Source organism: Halichoeres trimaculatus, unplaced genomic scaffold (genome assembly GCF_033239565.1).
Source record: "Halichoeres trimaculatus isolate MK-OKI-2021-1 unplaced genomic scaffold, fHalTri1.1 fHalTri1_scaffold_9, whole genome shotgun sequence".
NCBI lineage: Eukaryota > Metazoa > Chordata > Actinopteri > Labriformes > Labridae > Halichoeres > Halichoeres trimaculatus.
The window spans coordinates 19,456,807-19,477,161 of record NW_027437188.1 but is presented as its reverse complement, the minus strand read 5'-3'; the positions used below and the strand labels follow the sequence as shown (position 1 = coordinate 19,477,161).

The 20,355-nt window shown below is 40.4% G+C and overlaps 1 protein-coding gene across 3 annotated transcripts in view; it reads left to right on the top strand.

The window, feature by feature from the left end:
* Positions 1-20,355, top strand: part of grm5b (glutamate receptor, metabotropic 5b) — an 80,552-nt gene that overhangs the window by 44,671 nt on the left and 15,526 nt on the right. For all 3 annotated transcript variants that reach the window (XM_074678924.1, XM_074678925.1, XM_074678923.1), the window contains exons 7-13: positions 12,446-12,681; positions 13,517-13,638; positions 13,774-13,898; positions 14,013-14,181; positions 14,445-14,571; positions 19,123-19,240; positions 19,395-19,581. In XM_074678924.1, coding sequence (XP_074535025.1) covers positions 12,446-12,681; positions 13,517-13,638; positions 13,774-13,898; positions 14,013-14,181; positions 14,445-14,571; positions 19,123-19,240; positions 19,395-19,581 — 1,084 coding nt within the window. The remainder of the gene's footprint in view (positions 1-12,445; positions 12,682-13,516; positions 13,639-13,773; positions 13,899-14,012; positions 14,182-14,444; positions 14,572-19,122; positions 19,241-19,394; positions 19,582-20,355) is intronic.

Sequence of the window (20,355 nt, the reverse complement as noted above, 5' to 3'; positions counted from 1 at the left end):
ATTAATTTTATTGGTATTAGAAATCTAAGAACTGACTTTTGGGATGAAGAGACAAGCTAATTATCTTGCAATGGCCCTTGTCATTTTTTGCACAACAAATTCACATCTCCATAGACAATATTTCTTTCAATGAACATACAACATTTAGCAGATAATAGACAAAGAAAAATCCTGACTCGAGCCTGTAATTTTTTATTCTTGGCTGATATGCAACCTGGATGACTTTCCAGAGAATACTTCTTTTTCACATTCAGTTGCAGTGCAGCTCCAGGCTAGGGCAGCGCCTTTAAAGTTCAGCTACATGATTTAGGTTTGGCACGCTGGTCTTTGAATGCAGAGATAAAGAAGTAAGGGAGAGCCGGGAGAAAAAGAAAATGATAGAGAGGAGGTTTGAAAAGCTGCAGAGAAAAGGATGAGAGAGTGGGAGATCAAAAGGGCGCCCTGGTGATAAAGATAAAACAGAAACAATAGCGACGGGGGAGAGAAAGTGATGTTGTATTGGTGGCGCATTACCTCAGCGGGTGATATTACAATAGGTGCTGTGCTGAATATGAGAAATGACACTTTTATGTTTGGAGCAATAAAAAGTGATGAGGCCAGACCAGGAGGAATAGACAGAATATACAGCCTCTATCTCTGTAACTCATTCCCCCAAACATCCTCCTTGCTTTTTCTCTTTTTATGGGCCCATGTGCGTTGCTTAACTCTCTTCTTTACCTCAAACTCTCCTCTGACCTCACCGAAAACGCAGCTGTCCAACCTTACGAAACACTGCTGTCTCCTCCCTGATCCTCCTCTCTCTTTCTCTGTCAGTCAATCTATCTCTCCCCCTGAGATCATATCGGTGTCACTTTATCCTCTGCCTGTCTGACTCTCTCAATCCTTTCTTATCTCAGTGGATTTAGTTGTCTTTAACCTCACCCCCTCTTTGCTGTGTTCTTTCCAGGCTCTCATTGTCTGTGACTTGCTCTGCTTCTTTTTCTTTAATCACCCCCCACCAGTCAGTTTTTCCTTTCTCTGTTACCTCACCTGATGTTTTCTTTTAGTGTTTTGTTCTCTCTGTAGCCGATACCGAGTTCTGTATGAGGAACTAAAATAAAAGAAAGAGTCACACTTCAGCAGCTGTTTTCTACTTGAAGTAGTGACTGTGAAGACATACACTGTGCTAAACAGTGTATTTATTTGCTGTTTTTCAGAATATATGTGTATTGTGATCCTTGATCCTGATCAGTTTGAAAGAGATTGTAGTGCCGATTGGTGCCGTGTTCACACCATAGACTGTATAAAACATCGACGTAGTCTCGCCGACGTCACCTGTCTGTTTCTGAAACGGAAAATTAAGCACATCGGCTATGGCGGCCATATTGGTAGTGGCAAGGGCTGCGCCATATGGCACCTCTCGGTCACATGACCCTCAGCTGTGCCTCTTATTGGGGGAGCTTGCAATCTTAATATCCTCTGAATGGCCGAGTTAGAAAAAAATTCACCCCCTGTACAGTGGGTGCAGGTAGTAAAATTAACGACTCAGACAGGAGACGTTTTTTGAACCAGGCTGTAAATAGGTTAATTTCTGCTTTGAAAATGGCTTTTTTGGGGGCTTGGTGTGTATGTGACTTCTGGTACTTCCGGAGCCAGCCTCAAGCAAACACTTGAGAAACAGCAGATTTTAGCACTTCTGCATTGTCTCATATTCTTAGACCGGAGGTTGCTTTGAATCCACACTGTGGATCACTTGCTTGTATTACCCCTCTCCTTCTCCTGTCAGTTTTTCTGGGAGTGAATCTCTTACCTGTTTCTGTCATTCTTTTGACATCAGTGGAGAAGTGTTTTCCTGCTGCTTTTGATTAAGAAGCTTGATAGCTTGATAACATACCAGTCCTCTTCTGTAGAATAACAGATAAAATGTGACAAATGGGGTTTAGGGTAGAACATAACACACACACACACCCTTTACTGTCCCTCTGTCTTTTTCCTCTGTGCTTCTTCTGCTCTCTTTTTGTCAAAGCTGTGATTAATACCTTATTTCTCCTTCTGAACCTCCTCTCTTTACCCACTTGGCACTTAAACTGATTGAGATTAAATTTGTTCAGTATGAAAACAAAGTGAATTGGATGTTTTCTCATGTGCTGCCTTCAACACTGTTCCACCATAGCATGTCCTCGAGAATAAAAGTATGAAACCCCAGGGGGTCCCTCTTTTTTTGCTGCAGCTTATTCTTGAAAACAAGTCATCCCCATTGCTTTTAAGACATCCAGGACATTTCCAGGTGGAGTGAGTTTAGAGAGGTCTTTGGACCTGCTTAAGAACTGCTACAGTTAGCATGCTAGAAATGGAACATTTTGTGTAAAGAAATCACTTTCACCTCTAAGAAAGTAGAAAGTAGTCTTTGTTTCTGCCACTTTATTTCCTCTCCCTCTTCCTAAGTGGACTTCACTGAGCTACAGCTACTTCAGTGACTCAGTACAAAATGAATGAGACTGGGCTGTCTGAACATTGCCGCCTACTGTTCAATAAAAAGGAGTATAACAGTAATCTAGGGAAAATGTTTTACTTGCTCAGAACTGTGAATGGTTTTTCTTTCTCTTCCATCCTCTTCTTGTCCCTGCAATAAATTTGACTTTTTTTTCACACCAATTCATCTCCCATTCTCTCCCCCTGTATCCTTCCCTGACAGTTTTTTGTCTCCCATGTCATAAATCAAAGATAAGTCAGCTGCCTGAAGCCTGAGGAAAATCAGAAAAATCGCCAAATTTTGAGAAGCTCTGTTTGCCTGAAACAAGTCTGAACAAAATGTGTGTGGGAGACTGTGAGAAGGATTGGGATGGGGAACTTTGACTGTATGACCCATCTTCACAGACAGTTGAGAAAGTCAGGGCATGTCAAATGTTATTTAGCATACTGTTTCCTTTAGAGCTATGGTCTACGATCGGAAACCCAGTTTGGCTGATGAGACACATTTGAAAAACGCAGCTCCAATATTCAGTCTCTGTTGGCACCTGTATCGCTCATAATTCTTCCTTACTTCAGCCTTTTCCTTGAAACTTTTTTGTATTCTTTTCTTCCCTGTGGAGGGTAACAGTAACAGCTTCCTGGTTTTGGTAATATTTTGCAATCACCGGCCCATGAATGAGACATCTTCAAGGGCCTGTGTCCACTGGCCGCATAATCTGGTGATGGCAGAACCTAGGGTCTATTTGACATCTGCAGTTCAGTTTTTTCATACCTCATGTAAGAGTCAAAAGACTTTCAGTGGTTTTTGTTGTTGCTGTGCTCTTAATTGAAAATAGTTTAACTTTTGGATTGCCACTCTTCCCTCACAGACTAGTAAAATCAAGAAGATGCTGGGCCTCTGTCATCAACTTCTTCACACCAATTTGTAAGCTTTGTTGACAAAGAAACTGACCACACTGCTGTTTTTTAGAAACAGTTTCCAGGTCAAGAGCTAATACAGACTACATTTCAGTCTATTTTTCAAAATCTTTTCAAACCCGATTGAACAAAGGCAAAAATGAAGCATACAGAGCATTTTGACCTAACGGTAAGGTAAGTAAAGGAAGCAAAAATGCTCTCAGATAGCTTTCATATCCTGGGAAAATAATAAACACAGACAGACAGATGGGCAGGCAGACCTATCTATCTATCTATCTATCTATCTATCTATCTATCTATCTATCTATCTATCTATCTATCTATCTATCTATCTATCTATCTATCTATCTATCTATCTATCTATCTATCTATCTATCTATCTATCCATCTATCTATCTATCTATCTCTTAGTGTTTTGCGTGCGCATGTACACACACACACACACACACACACACACACACACACACACACACACACACACACACACACACACACACACACACACACACACACACACACACACACACACACACACACACAGTGTTAAGTGTTGCTCTGTTTGACATTTTGCTAAATGGGTTTACTCGCCATCATCGTGACCTTTGACCTCAGTTTTTCCTGGCTCTTGATAGATGTGGTCTCCTGGCTTAGTAGAGGTTACTACTTTCTTTTCAGATTACAGTTCACTCAAACCCATTAACCCTCTATTTTATTTTTTTTAACTGGTTCTCTATGTCATGACTGTAACTTTTTTTCCAAACTGATTTAACAACATTACAAAGCCTTAGTTCCACTCGAGGGTTTGAAGCTTTGCTTGGAGAGCAGTGATTCTGATAATATCAGCTTCTTTTGGACACTTTGAGACCATCCTGTCTTTCTGTTATGTATCTGTTGTGCACAGTGCTAAACAAATCTTTTAGACCACCTGTTGCAAAAACAAGCAAACCTCTTAGCATCATGAAGTGCTGACTCTTTATTTTCCAGAGTTTCAAACTGATGTTATGATTTGCACCCAAATTTTAACCAGATAACTGAAATTCCCTGAGAGGTCAGATATGAATCAAAAATAAATAGAACCACTAAAACACACTTTTCTTTTCATGAATGAAAGTAAATAACTGTAATTTTTGAATCAGTAATATTAATAATGTGCTTGACAATTTTTTTTTGCTTTCTTGCTAAACAGCAAATTTGGAAATTCATGGATAACAACAATTATTATGTTTTTGCTTTTAAGACATTTTGATTGAAGAGCTTGGATACTGCTAGATAAACTGGAAAAAAACATGACGGATATTTGGGTGATCATAAAATTACTGTTAATTCTGTTTTGCTGCCTGGAGAGTCCTTACCTATAACCCATTTAATGTTGGCCTATAGACACCAGCTAATATTCATGCCATCCTCTGATAACGTGCAAAGCAGAGCCGCATGTGCCAGAGTTTGATGTTCAAGGACATTCAGAGCCACAGAGTGGCTTATATTTCTTGTTTTTCCATCCATTATTCATTCTTTCTGCTTGTAACTGTCCATGTGTGTTCTTTGTGTTGTCTGTCCAGCTAATTAATGCTGTCAGGTTTGGTTGGTGGACTGCTGGTGTGTGTATTTGTTTGTGTGTGTGGCTACAGTATGGTTGTAAGCAGCAGATGCTCATCTAGAATCTCTGCCAGGTTGCCATGGCAGCTAGAGAGTGGGTGGGTTGGGGTCGGGTGGCATGTTATTATTGAACCCCAGCATTAAAATCCAAAGTGACCCATTGACAGCACAGCTTCATATCAGATTCTTACATTTCACCAACACAGAATTTCTGAATGTTGTTTTTTTCAGACCTGGACTAATATACAGTTATTACAAAAACAAGCAAATTTGTACCCCAATGTATATTTATTTAATAGCTCTGAAACAGAAACTCATGTTTCCATTCACTACCCTCTCATTAAACACTGGCAAGCATTCGTTTGCCACAGGATCTGAAGCTGTACTGTGGCTGAGTGCAGCACGACTGAGGTCAAAGGAAAGAAGAACACAAATGAACGTTTGCTTTAATCTCCAAACACTGCAGTTCATTCACTGATCACATATAATTGACTAACTTTCACTTAAATAAAGGCTCATCAGGGGTGGCCTTGCTCAGCTATAAGGTTTGAAATGTACTACCAGATCTTCTTTTGAGTTATCTATAATACAAGTGTCACCATGTAATTCTTTTGTACTTCTTAGTTTACCTTTTGCTCGCCACCCACAACCAGATCCAGACATTCTTGGTTTGTGTTATCCAGACAGTCTTGGTTTGTGTGCAACAAACCATGTTTCCTTATTTTCTAATTGAAGAAAGACTTATTTTCCACAGTCTTCACTCTGCAGTAGGGATAGGTACTGAATTTGGTACTTTTATAGGTCCGACTGAATTCTGTCTGTAGTACCGAGTACTGATTCACATAAAAATCAAGTGGTACTATGTTTCAATTCCTAAATGCATCCTTAATACTGTGAATAAGTGGAAGAGTAGGCGATTTTCCATGCTGGATGTGAACACAGCATTGTGGTACTGAAAAATTGTTTTGGAATTAAATGGAGATTGGATGGAAGCAAAATTTCTTTGTTGAAGACAACTTTTTACTGGATACAATGTGCCAGGGTAAGATATTTATCAGAACAGTACATAGTGATATGGTTTGAATAGTGACATCAATTGAACGTTGTTGTAGCTGGCCACATGTAGTGCTATCAGCAGCCTGGTGCTCCATTGTATCTGTAGGCTATCTGTAGGCTGTAGCTGTATCACTCTCCCATTTAGCTTTCTTCTGCTCTTCTGTGCTTTTTCTGTCTGACAGTTAGGCTCCTGTGCCCACCATCAGTACAGAATTAATCACAGAAATAATTTTCAGCAGAGTAAAACACCGATATCTGTGTTTTACCTCTTCTCACAACTAAACTCTGTCAGCCGGCGTAGTGTTGTCATAGAGACCTTGACGTGTCGTAAATCAATCTGGTCCTGGTCGGCCTGAACTGAAAACTAAGAAGTTGTAATTTAAAATAACCTGTAACCTGCAATATTGGTGCTGATAATCTCATTTTAAAATGTGGGTAACGGTCAGGTATAAATCTAGAAGGGAGCCTTTTTTAGGATCACTTTCAATCTCCTCACAGCCCCTTTAAAATGCTTAGAAATACAGACTTGAAATCAAGCTCTGGTTTGTGGTTCTCACACAATTTTTGTAAATCCTCTAAATGAATAAAACAGTCTCCCTCATTTATTCACTAATTCATTTTCCAGATGAAATTACTACAAAACTAAATTTAAACAAAAGAGAAGCCTACCAGGAATACAAATAAGAGACATGAAACTTAAACACCTGTTTTAACATCCTGTTATGCAGAAAGAACCAAGATCTTTATTAGAAAACAAATAAATTAGAGCACAAAGAAAGAAGTTACCATTTAAAAGACAGTCAATTCAACCAATGAGATATGTAAAATAGACCCCCCTGGACAGAAAAAAATCCACTGTGAATCACACTTCTGAGTTAAGACAGACTGCATAATAAAGAGCGAACCAGCCAAAAACTATTAATTATCCACAAATGACTTCCACTTTCTATTTATACAGTAATGAAGAGAGTAGGAAGGCGATAGCCTCTGGCCACAGTGTGCAGAGCTGGCTTTCTAAAGCTGTGCTTAAGGTAGTGTGTTGGCCTCTAACACTGGCATACTGTACTATTATGCAAATAGCGTTTTCAATATTGGTTGAGACATCTACTGTTAATTGGATAATGAAGTTAAAAAGTCAGTCTGTGTGTGTCTTTCTGTGCATGTGTGTATGTCTGTGTGTGGGTGTCAGTGTGTGTGTGCATACTCTAACGAGACACAAAGTACAGACAGCAGGTTGAGCGTGGGCTGGAAACCATGACAACGGCCTTGGGCTTGGAGACATAGAGAAAGAAGGGGGGGGGGTACTAGGATGTCATTAAGGACAGTTATCTTGATCAAAAAAGAGTGATGTATCAGCTTGATTAATGATCTCTTTCTCTGTCTTACACACAAACACACACACACGCACGCACACACAGATGTACGCAGTTGCTTAGCTCTCCCATAAACACTCTTTCCTCTAAGATCTTTTCGTGCTGATGCAATACCCACACAATAACAAACTGCGGCTGTCTGTAGATCTGTAAACATGTTTTTCTATACCACCCTATAGGCGGCAGTTGTTTGTATTGAAGGAGTGCAAGTCTGACTTCTCTGCATCATTTGCAGATGTGTGAGGTTGTTTGCTTGTGGTGTTTGTGAAGTTGGAGTAAGATCAAAATTGGGTCGGACAACAGACCATCAGTTCTCATACATTACGAGTGTGTAAGTCAGACCCATTAGCTCCTCTCATCTCTTTTAAAGCCGTGTTCTCTCCACCTCCATGTACTGACACTTTGTAATTGAACACAGAGTTCATTGTCCAGAGAGGATAATAAATACTCCTGTCCTTGAGGTGCTGAGTCCCAGCTTGATACTCTGCAACACATAATGATGAAAAAGGTGAAACACATCCTCAGTCTGGAACAGGTACAACAGCCGAAAGTTGACTTTGATTGTTCAAAGATGCTTTAAGATTGGTATTCTTCTTGCACACTTTTTAAGTTATGTTTTGAGATGCTCATGAACTATAAGCAGTTACTTTTTCTAGGTCAAGATCATGAAGACTTATTTTGAGCTTTGTGATAAACTTTGACGCTAAAATGAAAGCTTTCTATATAAAAGACTAAAAATTTAATGTGTTATTCCCTAGTGATGCAAGGCTAGTCAGCGATATAAAAAACAAGCCCAGGTGAAGACAGACCTCTTTGAACAAAATAGTCTAATTCTCTAACATGAAATCATCAGCTCGTCACTAGGTACTTACTAACGATAATGAAATAGAATTATTATTAATAAACTCCTTTAATAAACAGATACCATTGGGTATCTTTAACACTGCAAACACAGCAGGGCGTGGGAACCAAAACAGGAACAAGAAAACAAAAATGGTGGTTTAATCATGAGACAGATGCTGTAAATAAGATCCAGAAGGAATGGGGTTGTTTTTGTGTTGTCCCAGCATTTCAGTGCCACTGTGTTAACCTGGCAAGGATCAAACCCTCATTGTGGGGCTATTTTTGCAAGACAGAGAACAGGAACAATCTGGCTTTTACAGCTTGTCTGGAAAAAAGTAAAATCTGTTAAAATTTAGATTAAACGCTAAATATATTTTTGCATCATGAGTGCCTTCACTTGTTTTTTTTTCTGATTCCTAATCACTGGGATCATTGTTCTCAAAATACTTTTGCAACACATGGCTGATGATTAATTGATGTGGGGTTGTGAGTGTGCCCGTGTTGTTGTCAGTGTTGCTTGTCATACATTCTGAGGAGCTGCAGGTGCTAGTCGAACAAGCAATAACTGAATGAAAGAAAGAAAGAGAGGAAAAAAGATTTCAAGAGGAGAAAGAAGGAGGAAGATAGAAAAAAAGGGAGCAAGGGAAGTTATGAGAGACAGAAGGGAAAGAGGAAAGACGGAGGGAAAGAAAAGAAGGGACACAGACAGAAAGAATATGAAGGTTGGAAGAAATAAAGATGCAATACGTTTTTTTAAGTTTTTTTTTTTAATTCTTGCAAATGTATTAAAAATAAAGAACTAAGTAATCACATGTACATAAGTGTTCACAGCCTTTGCTCAATACTTTGTTGATTCACATTTGGCAGCAATTACAGACTCAAGTATTTTTGAATATGATGCCACAAGCTTGGATCACCTATCTGTGGACAGTTTGGTCCATTCCTCTTTGCAGCACCTCTCAAGCTCCATCAGGTTGGACGGAGAGCATTGGTGCACCTTCATTTCATATCTCTCCAGAGGTGGTTGACAGGATTCAAGTCTGGGCTTGCAAGCTACTGCTACCACCATGCGTCAGTGTAGGGATGGTGTTGGCCAGGTGATGAGCAGTGCCTCCAAACATGACGCCAAACATTCACATCAAAGAGTTCTTTGTCTCATCAGGCCGGAGAATTTTATTCCTCGTGGTCTTGAGAGTCCTTTGGGTGACTTTTGGCAAACTCCAAGCAGCTGTCTTGTGCCTTTTACTAAGGGTGGCTTCCTTCTGGCCACTCTACCATACAAGCTTGACCGGTGGATTGCTGCAGAGATAGCTGTCCTTCTGGGAGGTTTGTCTCTCATCGGACGACTGCTGGAGCTCTGACAGAGTGACCATTGGGTTCTTGCTTACCTCCCTGACTAAGGCTCTTTGCTCAGTTTAGACGGGCGACCAGCTCAAGGAAGAGTCCTGGTGGTTCTGAGCTTTTTCCATTTACTGATGATGGAGGCCTCTGTGCTCAGTTGGATCTTCAAAGAAGCAGAAATCTTTCCGTACCCTTCTCCAGATTTGTGCCTCGGGACAGTCTTGTTTCACATGTCTACGAACAGTTCCTTTGACTTATTGCTTACCGTCTGCTCTCACATGCACTGTCACCTATGGGACCTCATATAGACAGATATGTGCCTTTCCACACCAATGCCAGTCAACTGAATTTACCACAGGTAGACTCCAGTGAAGCCATAGGAACATCTTAGGGGTGATTGATGGAAAGAGAACACACCTGAGCTCAATTTTAAGACTTGCGTCAAAGGTTGTGAATACTTGTATAGGCAATTTTTTAGTTTTTTTGAATAACTTGCAAAAATACAAAAACTTTGTTTTCACCTTATCATTATAAGTGAATTTACTCCATTTTGGAATGAGGCTATAACATAACAAAATGTGGAAGAAGTGTAGTGCTGTGAATTTGCTGTGTTACTTCATAGATGCAGTCACTGTGCAAAAAAAAGACGAGAGAAGCTTTTAAAAACCAGGAAGATGTATTTCTGGATGGAGTACAATGGAATTCAACCCACCTTGAGGATGAGAAGAAGGGAAACAATCGACAACAGTTAGAAAGTGAAAGAGAAAGCAGAAGATGTTAATGACAGAGGGAAATGAAGGGGAAACAGGGAGAAAATGTGCAAAGGAAAAGGAGGAATCTATTGACCAGATGTGAGTGTTGATTAATGATCATTGATTGTTTACCTCTGAATGTGTCTTCAGCCCATCTGCCAATCTCTTTGATTTTTCTTTACTTTTTCTTCTTTTCTCCTTATCCTATCTTTTTTCTATCTCCTCCACCCACTGTGTCCGAAAGTGTCAATAACAACACTTCGATAATGACAAAGTCCTCAGTGTGACTCCAGAGACTGAAATGGTCAATGGCTTGGGCAGCAGTGTGGATCTTTAAAAGATTCAGCAGTCACTGTCAATACTTCAGGAGGAGACGCCTAGTTGAGGCAGAATGTAAAACTAAATGTGTGAAGTTGAGACTGAATTCAGTGCTTTTTTGAAGTATTGATATACGCATCTACAAAAGAGGTGTGATCTCAGATGTTTATTCAAGTTTTTCTTTGAGTTACATGACTCTGTGTATCTGAGATTTTAATACCTCCACAGCCATCCTAAGTAAATGACACAGTTCATTCACACACATCACGTGCAAACAGGCCTTTGGATTGTTACATGTGTGCCCAGTCATGTCACCTTTCTGCAGTTTCCATCTTAAATTGTGGGCACAGTTCAGACGGTGACAAAGACAGAGTAAGGCAATGTTACAGAAGCACATATAGTGGCAGATACACACACACACACACACACACACACACACACACACACACACACACACACACACACACACACACACACACACACACACACACGCAGAGTTTCTAATCAGACTAGGGCTGGTTGCACGCTGTAGAAGAAAATGAGTTTTGTTCTCTGGAGGCTCCTGGAGAGAGAAAGAAAGAAGAAGAAGAAGAAGAAACAGGAGAAAGAAGAAAAAGATTGAAAGAAACAAGAGTTTGGATTGGAAGAGCCGAGAATCATTGTCTTGCTTGAGGCCATGTTGGCAGTAGTCATGAAAGGAGGACAGAAAAATAGTCATTCTCATCCACTCTCCTCTCTTCCCCTTCCCTTCTTCTTATAATCGCTCCTCTTCCCTCTCTCATACACACACTGTGCAATCTGTGCTTCCAAGAGGAGAAGTAAACCCTGATTTTACCCCCTAAAAATGACAATTACTGTTAAGTTTTCTGTGTGTGTGTGTGTGCGTATTGTGGGGTTATTATATCCGTCTTGCGAGTGTCTGACAGGGCATGGCTGCTGAGCTGCAGCCAAAACACTCCATTTGACCTAGATCATCGCAGCACACGGCTGGTGTGTGTGAGTGTGTGTGCGTGTGTGTGTGAACAGTGTTTGTGCCTTTTTGTCAGCGATATGATGAAAGATTTTGGACTCTGCTCATAATGATGTAAGAGTTCCCTCCCACATGTCCTCTGACTCTCTGCTAATCACTCTGTTTGTGCCTCCTTCCACAGTATCTGCTCTAACTGCTGCCTCTATCTCTGCTCCACTGCTTTTCTCTCTATCATTATCTTGGTGTGTCTTGTCTAAGGAAAGTGGAGCTCTCATCAAGTACATGTGTTAGTGTTTGGGTGATGACTGTGCGTGTGACAATGAACATACATCCTTACACAGATGTTTAAATCCACACAGTAGCTGACATGAGTAACCATCATCTCTGCATCCCAGCACATTTCAGTTTGCATGAACTTTACGTTTTCTACAGTTCAAGTTGTTGAATAATTAATCAATTAATCAGATAAATTAATTACTATTAGAAGTTCACAGCCTCTCTTAAATTTTTGCAATAAGGAGCAGCACACCTACTAGAGATTTGATTTTTGTGATCCATAGTTTGATAGAAACAGAGACTCTGTGAGCAGAAATGCTGACTGGCTGCTTTTTGTTGTAGTGGTAAGACCAAAAAATACTGCTGCCCATGCAGCGGTGCAGACACCTTGTGAATGGGAGTATGATCAAGCGATTTTGCACTGTATTCAGACAGGACCAAGCAGAGTTTATTTAGACTGTGGACACTTTTCATCCTCATAGATTAACATATTCAATCCAGAGTTTGCTGAAATGGTTGTTTCTCTTTCTTTTCTCCTTGTTTTTTTGCAGTGATGGATGGGCAGACCGGTATGACGTAACAGACGGCTATGTAAGGGAAGCTGCTGGCGGTATTACCATCAAGCTCCAGTCGGCTGATGTGAAATGGTTTGATGACTACTATCTTAAACTCCGGCCTGAAAACAACCACAGAAACCCCTGGTTTCCAGAGTTCTGGCAGCATCGTTTCCACTGCAAACTGAAAGGCCACCCACAGGAGAGCAGCAAGTACAACCGCACCTGTAGCAGTGAGTAAAGAAGTACACACACAAGACACAATGTCGCCTTTTTTGTGCACTCAAGGTTTCACAGTAGTCTCTTTCATGGCAGGTTGATTATAAGCTTGTTGAGTTGTCAGGAATATTATGGGATAGTTTGTGAAATGTTGATCACCTGTAGCAGTGAGTGTGGGCTGAGACAACACAAGGTGTCTGAGTTACAGCTGTAAAGTGTTCCTGTTTTGACTACAACCATCTGCAGTGGACAGAAAAAGAGGAGGAATTGTTTTGGGTCAACAAAACCGGTTATAATACCAATCTTCATTTTGTGGACAGAAGATGATACAATGAACATGCACTCTCAACATGTACAAACAAGCTGGCTTAGCACAACCCACACACCTACACACACACACCACCACATATGGATACACACAGCTTTCCGGTTCATCTGCAGATATCCCTTGTGGCTGTGAGTGAACCCTCCCTTTATTTCTTTGTGTTGGTTCCCAACCATCTCGCTCTTCCTCTTTCATTCCCTCCATTCATACGCAAAGCGTTGTGGGAGAGCAGCATCAAAGAGAGGCATGTCTCATGTATTCTAATGAAATGAGACATGAAATACAAATGAACAGGACACAAAAAGAGGCTGAAAGAAAAAATGTGATAGGGAGGTGGGAAGTGGCTGATGAGAAGAAATGAGAGAAGGAAGAGTGCTCTTTGATGTCAGGGAGGGAAAAAAAGCATTCTGCGTGTCATAAAACTCAAAGAGAAATTAAGAGTTTCTCTGATACACCTGCCTTCCTCTTTACAACCCAATTCATCCCCTCTCCTCTCCTCTCTCTGCCCAACCACCTGTCTGCAGAGCGAGAGTCACTTCGGCAGCAGTATGCACAGGACACCAAGATGGGCTTCGTCATCAATGCTATCTACTCCATGGCTTATGGCCTGCACAACATGCAACGGGCACTCTGCCCAGGTTATCAGGTAAACACTTTGCTGATAGATAAATGATGGGACAAGGAATGCTCACAGGTGTATGTAAGACCTGGTGGTTTCACTGCTGCAACAATGTTTTTTAAACTGTGGGTCTGAATGTTACTGACTGCTGATGCTCTCCAGGGCCTATGTGATGCCATGCGACCTATAGATGGTGCCACGCTGCTGGACTTCCTGATGAAAACCAACTTCACTGGCGTGTCAGGGGAAGGTATCTTATTTGATGCAAATGGAGACTCACCTGGCAGGTATGTGTCATCAGTGAAGCTGCCATGGATTTCTCATTTAGTTCAGGTTCATATGGCAAGATTTTTTGTCTTGATGTGTCTTATAAGTATAATAAGAACACTTTTAACCAACAGGTATGAAATAATGAACTTCAAGAAGATGGGAAAGGACTACTATGACTATGTGAATGTTGGCAGCTGGGACAATAGCGGCTTGAAGATAGATGATGACGAAATCTGGCCCAACAAAGACTCAATTATAAAGTCAGTGTGCAGTGAACCTTGTGCCAAAGGACAGATTAAGGTAAGATGAAAAGTACTGATTAATAACCTGGTAACTTTTTTAGGTGTTGATGTTTAATATCAAATTATCCACAAAAAAATGGATTTAAGTTTACATAAGCAGGATAGTGATCCCTTATTCAGCTTTCTGTGGAGTGTTCACTGCTCTTAGCTAGTTTTCATACATGAAATGGACTCTATACGACTTTGTCCTTCAAAGGTCTATAAAACCTCCTACACAAAGGTACAGCTTCACTCAGAAATTGCTCATGTTGTTCCTTCCAGGTGATCCGTAAAGGGGAGGTGAGCTGCTGCTGGACGTGTACTCCCTGTAAAGAAAATGAGTTTGTGTTTGATGACTACACATGTAGAGCCTGTGAACTGGGCTCCTGGCCTACTGATGACCTCACAGGTCAGTCACTTTGTGTGTTTTCATTTTTGTGTGTGTGTGTGAGTACATGTGTGTGTGTATTGATTCAAAGCATCTTTGTGTAATATTAGATCAACTTTCTCTCCTCTAAGAAAAAAAATTAATGAGTAGTTATAAAAACCATAGACTGTAAAAGAAAAAAAAAAAAAGTTGACGTCATTTTACTCGGTTGAAGTGAGGTTGCCACATAGATAGACGAGGCCTCCGCGACGTCACCCGTCTGTTCCTGAAACAGTGAAATGAAGCCAATTCGTGGACGCAGCCACATTTGCTATGACACCATCTGTGAGTTTTTCTTTGGGGTGCCCGCTGGTCACGTGACCTGAGCTGTGCCTCTGATTGGAAAATCAAACAATCCTAATAACATCTAAAGCACAGAGATAGAAAAAAAGTCACTCACTGTACAGTGATGTGCAGATGGTAAAATCAGTGTTTTAGACCCAAGCCATTTGTGAACCAGGCTGTAAATATGCTTTTTAATGCTGTAAAAAGTCTGTTTTTATGGCTGGGTGTATACGTGACTTCTGGTCTTTCTGCAGCCAGCCTCAATGAATAGCAACTTTTAGCACTTCCACATAGACCTCATTTTTACTATAGGAAGTTGCTCCTTGGGTTGCCATTAAAACTGCTCCCTCTGGTGACTGGCTGCAGTATACATCAAAAAATATGTCTCCCCAGTCATTCCAGAGGAGCTGTGGTCAGACTTTGAAAAATAAATACACCTCACAGAAATGTTTCTCACATCTGATTGCTGTGGTGATATTAAGGTATTATTGGGCTGCCTTGTGTTCAAGTTTTCTTTTCTTTGAAAAGGTTTGTCTTCACTAGTTATCAAACATTAAAAATAGGGTTTTACGTCACATTTAATGATGATTGAATAGTAACATACGTCAGCAGAGAGAGCCAAGAAGAGATTAGACTCATATATGTTTGTCACCTGGCTCCACCCAGATTCTCCCTCAAAGCCTCCACTGCACAGACTCTGGCTACACAATGGTAGAGCCTGTGGCAGGGGTATATTGTCTTTAAAACAGAACAATTGTAAGTGGCAGAGCCACACTGTCCATTCTATAAACAGTCTATGATAGAAAATTGTGAACATGTTTTTCTGCATCTGTCCCATTTTGATCTTTGGAGTACAGTGTGACATTATAGCATCTTTACATAAAGAAAATCCTGCAGCATATACATAAAAAACAGAAGCTAAGACGATCCATCTGTCCCTCAAATCCCTTTAATTTTCTGCCAACATGCTTACCAATGTTTTAATTATTCTGCATCAAGAGAAGTTTTCAATGCAAATATGTTTCTGTTCATTTTCTTCTCCACTGCTGCTTGAAACGGTTGACTATTGCCTTGTTATGTTCTCAGCTGCTCATTATACTGCTTGCTAGCTTCTCAACATGCTCAATGATTTAAACATGAATCAAGCCCTGCTAGAAATTCAGATTGAGCTCTTTGCTGGAGACAGAAGTACAGAGAGGGAGTTGAGAGCAAGAGTATGATTGAGGTGTTCTGTGCATGTTCACGTGTGTTAGCATGTTCAGCAACTTATTTCATCATCAAGTGCTTCCTGTCCCCACAGCAGAGCTGTACAAAACAGTAATAACAATGTTTAAACAAAGCTGGTTGCTCTGTAACTCCAGCAGATATTTTGATGTCTCCCGCTTAGGCCAAAGAAAGAGAAAATACAAAAGATAAAAAAGAGCAATAAAGAGGCAGAGAGAAAGGAGTAGGCAGAGCAGGGTCTCTGATGGCAGGGGCAGAGGTACAGTCAGTGAAAAAAACATTGAAAGCAACAGAGAAGGTTTGAAGAAAACAGAGTGAGGGAAAACTTAGAGGAAGAGAGAAGTGGTTCAGAAAGATAGAGAGATGGAGTTAAAAAGAAACTCAGACAGAAGCAGCAGCCAGGGAGAGTGAGAGAAGCAGAAAAAGGGGAGGATTAGCTTTGGGATTTGAGCCTCTCCACTGATCGGTAAAGTTCCAGTCTGAGTGTGAGAGAGTTTAAAGAAGTTTGTCTCCAAACTTTATATTGACTGAACCTTCTAAATGATTCCCCAACCCCTAATGCAGCAATTTAGCTCCAGGTCAAACACGACACTATTTTCTGCAGGTTTTGCAAGCTAATTAAGTTTCATAATGCTGGCGTAGTCTCACTGGTTTTCCCACTGTTGTAGGAAAACCAGTGAGACATACTATTATCTGGGATTTCTGGCCTTAACATCAAGACAGATAATGTGAGTCCGAGTTACAGGGGCGAAAGTCACAGCTAGTAAGTTTCCTCACGACTTGCATTGTCACGGGTAGGTGGTCTGTTCCCCGCTGCACCCCAGTCACTGTCGCTAAAAAAATGTTTATAATAGTTTGCCTTTGTGACTTTTCTAATGCTGATTTTATTATGTTTTTATTTTAATTTAAACTTGAGCAGTTTTTTGTTTTTAGAAATAGTCTTTGGATATTTTTCCAAACTGTGTGGCTGTAAATGATCCACCACTTCTGCAGACTAATTCAATTCGACTAATTTTCAGTTAGTTACCATCCTGTTAGCTCCCACTCAGAAATGAAACTTGTGTCTGTGCCTGCAGACCAAACCAAATTCCTGATTTGATTAACTCTTTGGAGAAAATCGTTAACCACAGGTTCCTTGACTGCCTTTGCTCTTTCTCTGTATCGCAAAGATTTGCAGCACTGTACAAACAGGTGTGTGCTCGTGCAGCTCTAAGACAGAAAGATGAAGGATTATTGATGAACTAACAACAAAGAAAAGGACAACGGGACACAAAAAGAAACATGCAAAGATGTTTAAGAACAGAAAGTTCCCCAAGAGTTTGTGTGTTCCTTTTTAAGTACATCAAGACCTACTGCAGAGATAATCTCAGGAAGTGTAAAGTCACGTCGTAATTAGACCTGTCCCTTTAATTAATGACACTTTATCTTTGTGCTTGGGAGGAAGATAGAGAGGCAGGCAAGGAGGAAAGAGAGGGGTAAATTAGGAGTAAAGGTTGGGATGTGGACGGAGATAAATACAGGGGATACTGGTGTGATAAGAGAGGCAGAGTGATGAATGAGGTGTTAACAAAAAGGGCAACAGGAAATAGATTTAGAAATCAATTGACAAGGGTATGAATATAAGGAGTTGAAGGACAAACAGTATTATCAAAACATTTGTGTTTAGGCTGTCAAACAGTTAACTGTGCTATCAGGATTAATCCTATGAATGTACATTGTTAACTTTAATATTAATTTTAATCTCATCTGAATTTACCTAAAAGGGATAAACCACTCACACTTTCACATCCGCAGTAAATGCAAGTCACTGGTCTTGCTGCAACAATGATCTAGCAAGGCTTTGAGGCTAATCTTACCATTCAATAAACCCATCCCTTTATCCATTTCTGCTTATGGAGTGTTTTTTTCTGCTGGCCCTCCTGCACCGTTTCCTGGTTTTCCACAGGATGGGTCATGATCACGTCGCATGCATCTGTAATTGTATCAAAAAGATGGACTCCAAGAGGAGTTTGCATTGATGAGTTATTTTCATGTTAGTTTTTACAACCCTGGTTTTTAACTAAAGCGGACCAATGATAGCTTAACTTAAGTTACTGACACAACATGGGAGCCTTAGCTGCAGTAGTTAAATAATTTTCGCGATGAAGGATGAAGTGCCGCCCCTCGACCAATCAGGATAGAGCCTCAGGGGCTCTTCTGATTGGTCAAAGATACCTGGAGCGGTTGAGAATCCTTGTCAGCTCATAACAGAGACAGATGGAAATGCTGCGACCTCGGGGTAGTGCAATTATACTACACTCATAAAGGGTTATCAATGGATACTCTAACATTTAATCCAAAGAAAACACAAAAAAAAATTAGCATTGACTAGCTAAATCCTGCCTACGGCACCTTTAAGAGAAAATAAAATGTCTAAAAAGGTTGGTATTTTGTCAAACAGAGTTTATAGTGTCCGTTTGCTGAAATTCATACAATTGTAATAAAAGACCTTGTGTAAGGAATCATCAGGAGCAGGAAACAAGAGGGGGCGGGCCCAGTAGCAGATTTAACAAAAAGGTTTTATTTAACTAAACTCGAAGTCAAAAAACTCGTTCAAAAGAAACAAAATCCAAAACTCTAGAAAAACTCACTTAGAATTCCAAGAAGCATTTGGACAAGACACAAGGGAACAGCAACCGTGATGGAGGACAGCAACACACAACGAACTGACAAAGAATTCAAGAAACACCAAGATTATATAGACAGTGGGGTGACCAACGCAACAAGACACAGGTGAAACACAGGAGGGGCAATGAAATGAGAGGGAAACACAAAGCCAGGGAGAAAAACTAGACCAAACACAAACAAAGTGAACAGGGAACACAAGCGACAACACATAGCAAGGAAAAACTAAGATTAACATAGGGAAATAGAGAAACACAAGACACTCCAGAAGACTTGGACACAAGGAAACTTAAACCCAGAAACCCACCGTACGAATCATCACACCTTGATTAATAACGCAGCCTTCACTTCCTTCCTCAGGCTGTGATCCAATCCCTGTGGAGTACCTGCGTTGGGGAGACCCTGAACCAATTGCAGCCGTGGTCTTTGCATGCCTCGGTCTGATGTTCACGTTCTTCGTCACTGCAGTCTTCATTAGGTAACTAATCTCTTAATCTTTCTCAGAAAATAAGAGAAACATTGAAGCAGTGTGAGGCTTAACAAAGATTCATTGTTGTTTTTTTCTGGCAAAGTTTCTATCTCTGTTTTCACTTTAAAATGTGTAAGTCCTATTTCTGACTGTTTGTGTTCAGGTTCAGGGACACCCCAGTAGTGAAATCTTCAAGTAGGGAGCTGTGCTACATTATACTGGCAGGGATCTGCCTTGGGTACCTGTGCACCTTCAGCCTCATAGCCAAACCCCATGTTATCCACTGTTACCTCCAGCGGCTGGGAATAGGCCTCTCGCCTGCCATGAGCTACTCTGCACTTGTCACGAAGGTGAGCACTTTGTGAATGATTCGTGAATATGCATGGTATGCATGGCAAATGCAGCTGAAGATACAGAAGTAAAAGAGTACAATGTGGTTTGACCCTTCAGTTAATGTAGTGTTTATCTGCCTTTGATCGTCATGGGTCCGTGGGGAAAAGCCACAGATATTGTTCAGATCAAGGTTATAACATTTAACTCAAACTGAACTAAAAACAAAAACTTAAATTTAAAATACGTTGCAGTTAACTCAAACTAATAAAAACTAGAAAAGAAAACGGAAACGATAAGTAAATCAAAGCTGTATCTGGTGTTCACAAAACTGACTGAAACTAACCAAAATTAAAGACAAAATGTCCTTCATTATCGTTTCTGACAATATTAATAACCTTTAGGATTTAAATTAATCGGACACATTATCCCAACTAATTTTAGACAGTTTTGGGCAGTTGTCAGTGCCGTACAGCACCATCATAGCGACGTACTGGGACGTGCTTGTTTACTGCACTGACTGCACTGTGCTGCGATGAAACGTAGTGGAGCAATGAATTAGAGCATCTGTAATAGATGTGAGTCTGCCTTTATTGTTACAGAGTCCAAGTTTCTAATTATTCAAGCTCATATTATATTGTTTTATATAATTTATGTTTATATTTCTTATGTTAAGTTTATATTATTCTCTTGTGTTTAAGGCAGCAGCCAACAGTTCAGTTCCAGCCTTGACTGAGCAGTGAGCACTATGTTGGACTTGAAAATAAACAGTATGACAAAATATTTACTCTGAC